This window comes from Periplaneta americana, chromosome 16 (assembly GCF_040183065.1).
Source record: "Periplaneta americana isolate PAMFEO1 chromosome 16, P.americana_PAMFEO1_priV1, whole genome shotgun sequence".
NCBI lineage: Eukaryota > Metazoa > Arthropoda > Insecta > Blattodea > Blattidae > Periplaneta > Periplaneta americana.
Window position 1 is genome coordinate 173,127,655 of NC_091132.1, and position 14,856 is coordinate 173,142,510.

The window sequence follows — 14,856 nt, forward strand, 5'->3', positions numbered from 1 at the left end:
AATAATAATAATAACAATCATCATCAATTTCATGTATAGTGTAATACATTATACAGTAGCATTTAAATGTGAGTACTATTCTGTATTCGGTGTGAAAATGGAGATAGAATATAATCGAAATGTGAACAGGCTTAATTTGGTTAAAATGCTTCTCTGTGTTTTCTTAATTAGTCATTATTTTAAATCTTGGCTATGGGGAATAATTTCCTTTCTGTAGCAATCGCACGAAAATGATCTTCTCACGGCGACGTTGATCGCTTTGCACAAAAATTAATTTGTTCAATCTAGATGACGTACGTAACATTATTGTACGAGTTAATAATTGGTGAGGTCTATGAGTGTTGTGTGTCAGTTTTGTCGAAATAAATCAACCCCGTGCTAAGCACTGATATACAGGTAAATGTATATATTCCGCTATTAGGCGAATAGAAGAAGTGTTACTGATGTTACCCGAGTTTTCGTTGTACTGGTAGTTTCATTTGTTACGTTTTGGAGAATAACTTACTGTATATTGTCGACTGTAGTGTCTGGAGTCGTACAGAGTAGATGATAAGGACTTTTCTCAGTATTTGGCATTTATTACACTTTGGATGTTTATGCTATCGTTTACCGCCTTTACCCCCAAAAATAATCCTGGTACTTTGTTCCATTACTGTTTTAGTAAATCCCAGGTTCATTGTGCGCTTAGAATAGAACCCGTGACGTTCTGGCTTGCAGCGAAACACCTTAACCGCGGCGTCCACATTACGTACTACTGTAGCCATTTTAATCAAACGAAAGTGTTTTATGATAGCCTATTCGGTAAAACTTTTGTTTCTTGTTCTAAAATTATATCCCACAGCAATTGTGTACATTATAATGTTTAAAAATGTTTTGCATTATTTGTGTTGTTTTTTTATTTTGAATTGTAACTTATTTCAGTAATTAAACCTGCCAGAGCAACTTTTACTGAACTTGAAATAATTGTAAAAACATTTTGCTGATAATTCGCGATATTCGATATTTCGCAGAAGTTCGTGCATTAATTACCGCGAATTATCAAGGAGTCGACTGTATAATGTTCCGGTGTTAAATAAACATAAATATTTTAATGCATCTTGAAGTCATATTCATGTTTTTAATATTGTAAATAATTTTGTTACTTCTAGACTAGTATTATCTTCACCTTGCCAATAAAACAATATTGCAAATTAGTAGTATGCCACTGCACTCCTGTAACAAACCACCGCAAATAATTTTTTTTTCTAATAAAACATTATTTCCAATAGCTTGTTCCAAATTCCCAAAAACAGTTAAAACTTTTCAATATTTGTTGACGTTAATTCATATCTGTCAAGACATCCCATATTGATTATAATATTAATGAAGCTTCCATTACTATTTCAGAATACATCCTGATAAGTGTCTCCTGAATAATACTAACTTTCTTCCATATTTTTCATAGTTGATAATAATTTCATCTTATGCCGAAATAATATCAGTCTGAAAAGTAACATTAAGGTCTATGATAATTGCACAGTTGCTAAAAGTGGCATGCTATATGGGTGTGAAGTTTGGCAGATTAGTGGATCAAATAATAGTTATTTATGCAACAAGTGGATACTCTTGATGATTATGGTATGAGTGGATGTTTGTCGTACGTATGATAGTGAATAATAATAAAATTATCCAAGAATTGGATAAAACATTTTATGAAATCTTAGCATTAAAAATTGTAGGAAATAAATTATGAAATAATTCGGCATCCATAGCTGACAAAAACTTCATAATCGTATCGATTAGATGCACTTGGCATTGGGATTGAATAAAGAGAAATGGATGACTTGCAGGTATTACAAACTCTAGTTATACCTTAGGTATCAAATTTTGATACAAATGTTCCTTTATTTTGGTAATATAGTTTCTCTGAACCACAGAACTGTTTTATGTGATATTACAAAAGTCATACAAAATTGTTAAGAATTGGAAATAAATGATACGTTATCTTCTGTCCTGCATTTCATTTCTTGTTACGTGGCGTGCAAAAGCAGTAAGCGAAATAGCCAGACGTGTTGCATACTTCCCCAACCAAGCATTCCGATTACGCACGATATTGCTAGGATGACATAAAAATAAATCAACCGAAATGGACTTTCTCCGAAAGTCAGCTATGAAGTCAAGGTTGGAGAGAGTCAGAAATGAAAACATTAGACGCCAAATATATAGGGATTCTTTTATTATAGGATATCACTTAATTTTCGTCAAGTTTGACAAACGATTCTGACGTCACAGCATGGCCGACGTAAACTAACACGACGAGTAAATAAAACTCACTGAGATATCACCTTAACTAACCCACTAACCTTCTCACATACGTCGACCACATGACATCACACCATTCTTCAATCTAGCCAACATACATTCTCATAAACACACCACCAATATCCTATAGTTATATAGATCCGAATATTAACCTTTAACCACCTATTTCAGTGGTGATGAATGTGATAAAGACAGAACCTGAGGTCGACCCATTGGCTATACAAACAAGTAACGACACTTATACAGAAGTGAAGAGACCGTTATCAGAGGTAAATTGAATGATATTGCTATCTATTGTAATATGTATGTGATAAAATGTTCATAATGAGTCAAACTTATTGTTACTGCTCAATTTCATGTTATGCCCTGTGTTTTCAGTGTTATAATTTTCAAGGATCGCCATCTCTTTTCGTATTTACCCTCATTTTACAGGATGAGTCTTATTACTTGGACAATGTGAAGAAGGAATTGGTGCAAGAAGTAATTCCATCGGAAGATGAAATATTGACTGGAAGGTGAGTGCTGTGTGCGAGATTTTACTTCGCAAATTTTTGTCATATTTCATAGACTTTCTCAAAACCTTTTCCTACTGATAACTTACTGCTATTTCATTGGTTTACCTTCGGATGAGTTGACAGAATATTTGTCCGTATTTGAGTATAGAATGGAAATATGCAAGTTACGTCATTTTAAGGATGATTTTATCAACAGTAATCTTACTAGAGGTTTTGATTTATCTAGAGAAAATCAAAACTCGAGTGGGATTTAATTGACTATTACACTATTAGAAGAAAGTATATAAAGATTAGAAGTAACAAAGTACTCCAATACAATAAAATATTAATTGACTTACGAAAATAAAACCGTCTTCAAATGTATTATTGTACCATCTCAACATTTCCCTAGCTGTTTTCTTGTTATCAGTTGTGCAAACTATGGAATCTTCATTGAACTCTGTGGACGGTTACTAGTCAAGAAGCTTTGTTGATTCAGTTTCATTTTTTATTAAAACATTTGCATTCCACTTCAGTCATCCGAATCCCAGTAATCAACGTCACTTGACAGATGATTTTCAATAAATCTTAGTATTAAACAATCTCTGATACGTGACTATCCATAATATCATATAGCAGAAGCTATAACATAACCTAAATAATATAAACAAGTGTTAGAAAAGTTTCAATTAGGGATGATGAAATAAACAAGAAAGGTTGTAATTAACGATGATAAAATAAAAAATAAAAATGAATAATTTTAAAAGAAACAATTATTGAAAGTACAATTTTAAAATTTGAATGTTTTAGTGGTTGGTGATAGTGTTTTATGCTCGACCATGCCGAAATGTAGTAATTATACACCTGGTAGCAGCCCTTTAATGGACCTCATTAAAGTACACCCATTCATTAAAGTTCAGGTTTTCGATTATTCTCGGATATGCAACCGAAAGATAACGAGGGAAACGTCACGTAGGCTGGAGATCCAATACTGTCGCAGAAGGTTATGTTCTGTTACTATAATAATTAGCGTTAATTGTAAATAATATTCAAATGAATTCAATATATCATTCGTTTTTCAATTCTAAATCAATTTCCAGGTTATACCAAAATTAGTTCATGTTATTCTCTACATCAAGGTCAATGACATTATTGTTCATCGGAAAAAATCAATACTTTCGCGTCTGCGCACATCTCACACGAGCTATGCACAAGGTCACTTCCGATCTTGAGTCAGATACAAATAAAATGAATACGTCTGAATAATTTCAAGTCAGAAATATGATCGAGCATAAATAGTCGTATGAACCTTGCCTATAATGGTAATTAAGACGTTCGTATGAAAATTATGAAACTCGCTTGCGCTCGTTTCATAAACAAATATACTTGCGTCTTAATTACTATCATTATAGGCTCGTTGCATAATGTACTATTATATTAGACGTGTGCTTAAAAGAAGTGGAACTAGTTGATGTACATGGTTTATTCCTCAACTTATTCAGGATATCCGAATGGTGCTCGTCATTTATTTGTAAATAGGATTTCAGTGAAGATGCATAGGTATGATCAGTGATCTTTATTAATTCTTGTTCTTGAATGCCAATGCGAGTCATATTTGAAACTGCTGTGCATCGACTGGAGTGGTTTGTAATTTTCTGTTTTTTGACGTCCAGACCAGTCCAGTTCAAAATGTAGGAAAACAATCAAATGCTAGGGTAGTGATAAAAATAAACAAATGCTAGGGACGCGATAAAATTAAACAAATGCTAGGGACGCGATAAAATTGTGCGATAAGCAGCCATGATTGGTTGAAAGACGTCCTTTCGTACCGTTTTGTTGATCAAAAGTAGTGTGACCTAGTAAAAGTGTAATAGTCGCCAATAAAGATTGTAAGGTGTAGTAAGTGGATTCCATAACCTCTCCTTCTCGAATTCCCATCCTCACCTTCCTGTAGTGCAACCTATTTTTAACAAACGATGCCCTGGGGACCGAACTGTTCCATAAAAATATGGAGCATATGCCATTTCTGCATGCTGACCTGCCTAAGCTTTCCCTAAGTAGTGAAGATATGGTCAGAGGAGTTGCCTGAAAATCCTCCCAGCTAGTTCATATGAAACCGCTAACTAGTGACAAGTATTGTCCTCCAAACAGTTTGGGAATTGGATTTAGATAGTATTTACTTATTCTGGCAGAGTTGAGGGGAGAAGATTTTTTTTTTTAACTTTTTTCCTATTTGGTGTAAAATATTAATTTTTTGTATGTAGAGAGCTCATAGCTGTGGCAACTCAACTAAATAAAAATATTTCGATAAAAAAAATTATTTGGGGGCCCAAATTTGAATAAATATACCCAATGCAGGATTATACTAAAACCGATATATCTAAACCATTTTTAAAAATAGATTCAAACTTTTTTTTTGTAATGTATTTGCAAAAACATGTACTACAAACTGTCTGTAACAGAATTTTGATATTAGTCCCTACGTTTGTAAAATAAACAATTAAAATTTAATAACAATTTTCTGATTTCCTTTCTTGCAAACAAAGGGACGTATTTTTAAAATGAAATCAATTAACAAAATTCTGTTACAGAGAAAAGTTTGCTAATAGACTAAAGAATGTGTGTTCTAAATTTCATGCACGTATATTTAATAGTTCAGAAGTTATATCCATTTTTGTCTGGCAATGTAGCAAAAAAATGAAGTTACTGGAAACCGATAAAAGTGGGCGAGTGATTTAAAAATCCATAGCGCAGGAAGTTTAAAAATAATGTGTCAACATCCGATAAGGGCACAAATACCCACAAAATGTTATGCAATATATTCCACACATACCAAAGAGAGAAAAAATGTTTTTTTTTTTTTTTTTTTTTTAAATCTAATTTACCGGAAACAACAATAAAATTGGGCGAGTGGTTTAAAAATTCATAACGCAGGAAGTTTAAAAATGGCGACTCAACATCCGATAGGGGCACAAATACCCACGAAATGTTATGCTTTTTATTGCACAGATATCAGAGTATTTTAAAGAAAAAATTTTTTTTCTTTTTCAAAATTTACTCATTTTTCACCAAAAAATACCATCCTCTCCCCTTAAGGCCAAGAGTCTTTATCTTCCACACCACCGGAAATTCAAATGTAAATAAAAATAAATTGATTATAGATCTACAATAATGGCAGGATTTAAATAACCCAATCTACAAAGATGTAATAACATCTTAGTCAAAACTGTAATACTCATAAACTATCAAAATAGATGTATTAACATACGACACTATTTGTTATGAAAATGTATTACATTGAGATACAAAGCATCATTTCTAGTAACTAATTAAAATTGGTGAATGCTACTTATGTCCCGACCACTATAGGAGGCATAGGCCAGTTTTACACTAATCCCAAACATATTGTGAATTTTATTAGTAACAACAATGTACTGTTAATCTTAACTAATATTTACAAAGCACTATTTACAAATCAGAACTACCAGTTCTCAGTTCACAGTTCTTCTATCTCAGTCACTCGAGTTCACAGTATCTCGAACCACAGACCTTCAGAGACAGTTCACTGTACTCGAACTCGGGTCCCTCCAACTGCGGTCCACTGCACTCGAACTCAGGCCTTCGGATGCTGACGCAGATGCGGACGCACACTCGAGTCGAACTCCGGCACACAAGTCTGGCTTGCTTGCTCTGGCTTACTCACTGACTTAATAACTGAAAACTGCAAACTGGAAAACTGCTGTCGTTCCTTCGCGTCCGTAATTTATAGCAACAGCGACGTAGCCTCGAAGGCTCCACGCGTCTCTAGAGATGGCACTCCAGAAAAATCCCGAGCCCTCTCCTCTCTACCAGCACCAGATGCGCGCGCACTCCCGCTCCACTCTCTCGCCGTGTTGGCCCTTTTCCCCTCTCCGCCGCGCGCCATCCCAAGTGCTCCGCGCGATCTTCTCTCTTGCGGGACGCTGGTCGTGGTGCAGAATGGTCTGTCCTCAGATGGAACTCCTGGCCATACAAATATTTGTGGAAATGCTTCAGGGCTTCCACAATGGCAAGAAGTTCTCTACGGGTCACGCAGTAGTTTCTCTCAGCCTTGGACAATGTTCGGCTGAAGTAGGCAATCACCCTCTCTTGCCCGTCCTGTTCCTGAGAGAGTACTCCGCCGATGCCTACGTTGCTAGCGTCCGTGTCGAGCGTGAACTTACTTCCAGGGATAGGATATCCCAGTACAGGAGCAGTGCAGAGCGCTTCTTTCAGCGACTGGAAGGATGACTCCGCCTCGTCTGTCCACTGGAATTGTCGTTTCTCCTCGGTCAGCTGGGTTAGAGGCTTAGCGATGTTGGCGTACCCAGCTACGAACCTTCTGTAATAAGTGCAGAGGCCGAGAAAGCGGCGCAGCTCCTGCTTGTCCCTCGGTCTCGGCCATCCTCTGACGGCTTGTAGCTTCTCCGGGTCCGTGGCCACTCCGTTGGTCCCTACTACGTGTCCCAAGTAGTTGACCTTCTTCTGGAATAGATGACATTTCTTCGGGTTCAACTTCAGTCTGGCTTGTCGCAGTCTTTCGAACACTTTCCTCAGGTTCAACAGCTGTTCGCCGAAAGTCTTGCCCACCACGATGACGTCATCAAGGTACAGCAAACAGGTGTCGTATGTCAGGCCTCTCATTACAGACTCCATTAGTCTCTGGAATGTAGCCGGGGCGTTGCAGAGACCGAACGGCATAACGGTGAACTGCCATAGTCCCTGGCCTGTAGAGAATGCCGTTTTCTCCTTGTCCTCAGGATGTAGCGCCACCTGCCAGTATCCTGACTTGAGATCCAACGTCGAGAACCACTCTGCTCCGGCCAGGGTGTCCAAGGTGTCGTCAATTCGTGGGAGGGGAAAGCAGTCATTCCTGGTGACGTCATTCAGTCTTCTGTAGTCCACGCAGAAACGCAGGTCCCCATTCTTCTTCTTCACCAGCACTACAGGTGATGACCAAGGGCTGTCGGATTCCTCGATGACCCCTCTTGCTTTCATGCCCTCCAGCTGGCTGTCAATCTCCCTCTGTTTAGCTAGAGGGACGCGTCGAGGAGGTTGTCTGATTGGGCGAGCATTTCCGGTGTCAATGCGGTGCTGAACTTTCTCCGTTCTCCCGTAGTCGTTTTCAGACAGACTGAACACGTCCTGAAACTCTGTCAGTAGATCGTGGACTTGTCTTCTTTCTCTTTTGCTTAAATTCGCCGGCAATTCTCGAGCCAGCTCTTTCAGTGATGGGTCTAAATCTGGACGTGGTCGGTGACACTCCTCGTTTTCTGCCAGCGACGTCACAGACACCACCGGCTCGACGTTACCTAGTACAGTTCCACTAGGCACCTCCTTGTCCCGATTGGTGACATTCAGGACCCTCACCGGTACCACCTTCTGATTCGGGAGTAGGGATCTGGCCACATAAACCCCATCTATCGGAGTTGTTTGCGAATCGAGGAGCAGGTTTCTCTTAGGTTGTCCGTCCAGTCTTGCCGTCACCACCATCTCGCAGCCTGCTGGGATTGTCACTTGATTCTCCAAGGTGAGTCTGCTGGCCATGGGTTGGTCTTCGACGTCCCTCAGGAACACTTCATCCTGACCAAAACGGAGGATACGGCGCCGGACGTCCACCGTTGCATCGAAGATCCGCATGGCGTCGAGTCCCAGGATGACGTCTTCAGTGATGTTGGCGACGAACACCCACATCTCCAGTCTCCTCTTTCCCAAGGTCAAGTCCAGGAAAACCTCTTTTTGGATGGGCAGGTTCTCGCCTGAGGCAGTACGTAGCTCATACCGGCGCAGCGGCGTCCTCCCAGGTAGTCCACGCACGACTTCCGGTCTGGCGATAGTGAGCGACGCCCCGGTGTCTACCAGTACTCTGCATGGGCGGCCTCTTATCCATCCGTCAGCAATCAGCCCATCGTCGCATCTTCTGTTAACCGTCTTCAAGATCAGCCGAGGGGATGGTGATGACGGCGCCGATGTGCCCCTCATCGCATCGGCCCCTTTTAATTTTCCTGTTTGTGACCAGACCGGTCACAGTCCCTCCTCAGGTGTCCAGGCTCGCCGCAGGACCAGCAGGTGGGCACTCCTCGTCTTCGTCGCTCGGGTGATTTCGGTTGACGTTCCTCGACGTCGGCCGCCGCGACGCTCCTAATCCGGTGCGATGCCGAGACGTTCGCCGTCAACTTGGCTGCCTCCATCCTGAGGGCCGCCGCCAGAGCTGCATTGATGGTGCGATGCTCTGCCAAGAGTAGCTGTTGCTTTATTTCCGGGTCTCGAACTCCGCTGCCGAAGGTGTAGGCCGCCTCTCCAGCGATGAAGTCATTAGGTAGGCCCCTGAGCGCCTTATGGGCCAGTTGTTCCACCGCCATCGCGAATTCTTGCAGGGACTCGCCTGACTGTTGGACCCTCGTTTTTAGTTGGGTCCTAAATGCTGCAGCAAGTTGATGGTCACCATAACGTCCCTCCAGGGCCGCCATTATCTCAGCGGCTGTCCCATCTTCTGGAACGCTGTGAAGAATCTCCGACGCCTGTCCTTGAAGCGCGGTCAGCAACTGAGTTGTCTTCTCCGCTGGGGTCCAGCCATTATGTGCTGCGGTGGCCTCGAACTGGCGACGGAATATCGCCCAAGACGTCGTACCGTCGAACTTCGGCGTCTTGACGTTGTGATGTCTGGCTGAAGGCGATGATTCCGCAGGGCCACTATATGGAGTCCTCAACTCTGTGGCCGCTTCTTGCATGGCACGTCGAACCTCCTCGGCAACTATCTGTTTTTGTTCTCTAGCCTGGCGATCCACCAACGCGAGGATGTGCTTGTTTTCTTCAGCATGTTTTTCCATCACCTCACTCGTCTTGTCCAGCAACTCGCTCGTCTGCTCATGACGGCGCTCGAGATCGCGGATTTTGCCGTCGAAATGGTCTATCTCCTGTCTCAATTCGGTTACTGCCTCGTTTATAGTTGTAAAATTCTTGTTTAGGTTGTCAAGGTCGGCTTTGAGTTCGTCTTTCACGATGGCGACAATTCCATCTACGTGGGCTGAAACGCTTTCAATTTGCGTAGTGACGTCATCTTTCACTCCGCTTATGTCGCCTTTCACTTCACTTATGTCACTTTTCATCTCCGTTTTCACTTCACTTATATCGTTCTTCAACTCACTAATGTGCTTGTTCATTTCGTCTTTCATTTCTGCTTTCATTTCCGCGATGGCTTGCAGGATCTGCTGTAGGTTCTCCATTGTCGGTAATATCCCGGTTCTGACACCAATGTGATTTTTATTAGTAACAACAATGTACTGTTAATCTTAACTAATATTTACAAAGCACTATTTACAAATCAGAACTACCAGTTCTCAGTTCACAGTTCTTCTATCTCAGTCACTCGAGTTCACAGTATCTCGAACCACAGACCTTCAGAGACAGTTCACTGTACTCGAACTCGGGTCCCTCCAACTGCGGTCCACTGCACTCGAACTCAGGCCTTCGGATGCTGACGCAGATGCGGACGCACACTCGAGTCGAACTCCGGCACACAAGTCTGGCTTGCTTGCTCTGGCTTACTCACTGACTTAATAACTGAAAACTGCAAACTGGAAAACTGCTGTCGTTCCTTCGCGTCCGTAATTTATAGCAACAGCGACGTAGCCTCGAAGGCTCCACGCGTCTCTAGAGATGGCACTCCAGAAAAATCCCGAGCCCTCTCCTCTCTACCAGCACCAGATGCGCGCGCACTCCCGCTCCACTCTCTCGCCGTGTTGGCCCTTTTCCCCTCTCCGCCGCGCGCCATCCCAAGTGCTCCGCGCGATCTTCTCTCTTGCGGGACGCTGGTCGTGAGTTCGAATCTCACGTCGCTGTCACAATATTTAGTATAACTTGTTGCTTGTGGACCATCCCAAACCCCGACTTGGACCCCTAAGAGCGCCAGTCCTTATATACCCGTCAGTCAAGGCCTGCTGACAAATAAAAGCAATTGACAATAGATATCTCAGTCGTGACAACCTCATAAAATATCCTATCAATTGGATAATCGAACTTCCTACGTACGACATAATTATATTATATTATTACCCATTTCAGCGTCTACTGACGACTACTGCAAAATACGACAATTTGGTCCAGGGAGTATTCTCTTTTGGTACAAGAATGATTTATGTAACATGTTTCTAAATTAGTCTTTTAAATACCGGTACATTCTTTAATGTAATTTGGTCCAGGGAGCATTCTGTTTTATAATTTGGTCCAGAGAGCATTCTGTTTTGGCACAAGGACGATTTATGTAACATGTTTATAAATTAGTCTTTTAAATACCGGTGCATTCTTTAATATAATTTGGTCCAGGGAGCATTCTCTTTTGGCACAAGGATGATTTATGTAACATTTTTCTAAATTATTAGTCTTTTAAATACCGGTACATTCTTTAATATAATTTGGTCCAGGGAGCATTCTCTTTTGGCACAAGGATGATTTATGTAACATGTTTCTAAATTAGTCTTTTAAATACCCGTACATTCTTTAATATAATTTGGTCCAGGGAGCGTTCTCTTTTGGCACAAGGATGATTTATGTAACATGTTTCTAAATTAGTCTTTTAAATACCCGTACATTCTTTAATATAATTTGGTCCAGGGAGCATTCTCTTTTGGCACAAGGTTGATTTATGTAACATGTTTCTAAATTAGCCTTTTAAATACCCGTACATTCTTTAAAATAATTTGGTCGAGGGAGCATTCTCTTTTGGCACAAGGATGATTAATGTAACATTTTTCTAAATTATTAGTCTTTTAAATACCGGTACATTCTTTAATATAATTTGGTCCAGGGAGCATTCTCTTTAGGCACAAGGATGATTTATGTAACATGTTTCTAAATTAGTCTTTTAAATACCCGTACATTCTTTAATATAATTTGGTCCAGGGAGCATTCTCTTTTGGCACAAGGATGATTTATGTAACACGTTTCTAAATTATTAGTCTTTTAAATACCGGTACATTCTTTAACAAATCACTGAAAAACAAATGTGAATATAGGATGTGGAGTGAGTACGAAATTATTATTATTTTTAGCGCACATTTTTACGTAAATAACGACCAAAACTAACATGCCACATATTTTAAGAAATACAGGAAACAAGCATGTATATTATTCACCATTCTTAATGATCTTGGGATAGAAAAAAACGTATGGAATAGAAATTGCATACAATTAATGTGCGTGTAATATACAATAAGCAAACCATCTTCGATTAATATTTGAAAACAACGTGAATATAGCGTGGATTGTGTAGGAAAATAATTTCTTATATGTTGCTCCCAATGTGCATCATTGTTATCTTATGAAAACAAATGAAAATTAACATTGGCATATAAACACTATTTGAAGAAAGATAGGAGATATTAAGTATTATTCAGCGTTCTTAATGATGTTTGGATGGAAAATAACAATCAAATATGTATAAAATAGAAATTACATACAGGTGAGCATCTAAAAAAACAGGGTCAATATAGAATATCCACCGCCCACTAAACGAATATTTCACAATTTTATCACTGCCAATGCTGCGTTATAAACCAATTTTCGGCAATCTCATGTAAAAAACTGCCTACAGAGATTTGGAAAGTTTCAGAGAAAATACACAAATTCAATCTTCTAACACATTTTTTTGTTTTTATGAAGTAAGTAATTTGCTGGGAGATATCGTTAGATAAAGACCTAAACATGGAGTAATTTAAGCTTATTAATCATATATTTACTGTTTTTATTCGACGTGAAACAATAAAACAACCCTTTCTAATTTACATTTAAAATTGTGATAATGTCCGCCAATCGCTGACGTCACTAGATTTAGAATGACAGAGGAGAGATGTTATGTTGAAGACAAATGAGTATATTTATGTCTGTGAATTTGTATTTATTGTGACAGTTCAGTAGACTGATATGTTTTCATTCCAGTAATTCAACCACCTATGAGAATATTAACTCATCACAGTATGACAGTATTACACGTGAAGAACACATGAAGACAGAGGAGATTGCAAATAAATCTGTTTGCTTGGAGAAAGAAAGTTTTACTGAAAGCCTTGATAATGACGAACTGTTCACAGTGGAAGACAAGTTAGCAACACAAACTAGCAGCCAAATGAATTATTGTTCAATGCGCAATGAAGCGAGCGGTAGTTCTGACGAGTTAATTATTTGTGACACGTTTGTAGCAAATTCCGACGTTGCCAGTGTTCAATCGCGTCGTCACACAAGTTCAAGCGTCTTCGAATGTGGTTACTGTGGGATGTGCTTCACACGATCGGGATCCTTGAACACACATGCGCGCGCTCACACGGGAGAGAAACTATTCAAGTGTAAGGATTGTGGGAAATGTTTCAATCATTCCTCAGATTTAAATATGCATATACGGATGGAAACTGGCGACAACCGCTTCAAATGTGACGTCTGTGGAAAGTGTTACGCGTACTTATCAAATCTGAGATCACATGCGCGCATTCACTCTGGTGACAGGCCATTCAAATGTGATGTCTGTGGCAACAGCTACCCGTACTTGTCAAATCTGAAAACGCATGCTCGTACCCACACTGGTGAGAAACCCTTCAAATGCGATGAGTGTGGAAAGCGCTTCCCCTATCGGTCGAGTCTGATATTACATGGTCGTATCCACTCAGGCGAAAAGCCGTTCAAATGCGTCTTCTGTGGGAAATGTTTCGTTTTATTGGGACAATTGAAAAGACATTCGCAGTCCTACTGCTGCGAGAAACTGTCCTAATGTGATAATTATTGTTGGAAGTATTTCCCCTTGTTCATAAATTTGTAAAGTGTACTGACTGGAATAATTAAATTGCTGTGTGTGTGTGTGTGTGTGTGTGTGTGTGTGCGTGCGTGCGTGCGTGCGTGCATTTATGCCCGACCATGCCGAAATGTTGTTGTTTTCTAATGCCAGGCGTTTGACAATAAAGTCATTTGACCTCTTGCACTCCAATATTTTTCAAAAATATTATCATGGCCAGCCACTGAATTACAGATTTTGAGGTGTTCCGAATCCATTTCCTGGTTTGAATTGCACAATGGGCAGTTAGGGGACTGATATATTCCAATTTTATTCAGGTGTTTGGCCAAACAATCATGGCCTGTTGCCAATCTAAATGCAGCTACAGACGATTTTCGTGGTAAATCGGGAATTAACTCTGGATTATGATGCAGAGAGTTCCATTTTTTTCCCTCGAGATTGTGCTATCAAATTTTGTTTGTTGAAGTCTAAGTATGTAGATTTAATAAGTTTTTTCACAGAGTAATATGTAGATTTAGTGACAGGTCTGTAAGTAGCAGTGCTGCCCTTGTTTGCTAGTGAATCCGCATTTTCGTTTCCCAGGATTCCACAATGGGATGGTATCCATTGGAATACAATTCTTTTATTGAGTGATATTAATTGAGAGAGCATTTTAGTTATTTCTGCTGTTTGAGATGAACGTGTGTGTTTAGAGACTATTGATAGAATAGCTGCTTTGGAGTCTGACAATATAACTGCATTCTTAAATTTATTGATGTGGCATAGAAGATTCCTGAGACTTTCACTTATTGCAACGATTTCCCCATCGTAACTTGTTCCATATCCAAGAGATCTATAAAGTGAGAAGAGACAGCATGTAACACCTGCACCGGCACTTTGTTCTCTGGAGATCATGGATCCGTCGGTGTATAAATGAAGCCAGTTTTGTGCAGGGTACCTAATATTAATTGTCTCTAAATACAATTGTTTCATTATTTCAGTGCTTCTGATTTCAGTATTTCTTCTGTTAAATTTAGATTATATTCTATGCCGTAATGGAGTAATTATACACCTGGTAGCAGTCCTTTAATGCATGTCATTAAAGTACACCTATTCATTAAAGTTCAGATTTTCGATTATTCTCGGATATGCAATCGAAAGACAACTAGGTCCACACCTGTGGAGTAACGGTCAGCGCGTCTGGCTGCGAAACCAGGTGGCCCGGGTTCGAATCCCGTTCGGGACAAGTTACCTGGTTGAGGTTTTTTCCGGGGTTTTCCCTCA

At 40.0% G+C, this 14,856-nt stretch overlaps 1 protein-coding gene across 4 annotated transcripts in view; it reads left to right on the forward strand.

Annotated features, from left to right (window-relative positions):
- The window catches only part of LOC138691955 (zinc finger protein 431-like), a 43,278-nt gene that overhangs the window by 5,370 nt on the left and 23,052 nt on the right, over window positions 1-14,856 (forward strand). For 2 of the 4 annotated variants that reach the window (XM_069814628.1, XM_069814626.1), the window contains exons 1-3: window positions 81-396; window positions 2,473-2,570; window positions 2,734-2,816. Coding sequence is in view for 2 of the 4 variants with exons in the window: in XM_069814630.1 (XP_069670731.1) it covers window positions 2,478-2,570; window positions 2,734-2,816; window positions 12,750-13,572 (999 nt within the window). In the remaining 2 variants the exon portion in view is untranslated. Of the gene's footprint in view, window positions 1-80; window positions 397-2,472; window positions 2,571-2,733; window positions 2,817-12,749; window positions 13,612-14,856 lie in introns of those variants that run through there. The other 2 variants (XM_069814629.1, XM_069814630.1) reach the window with 2 other exon arrangements.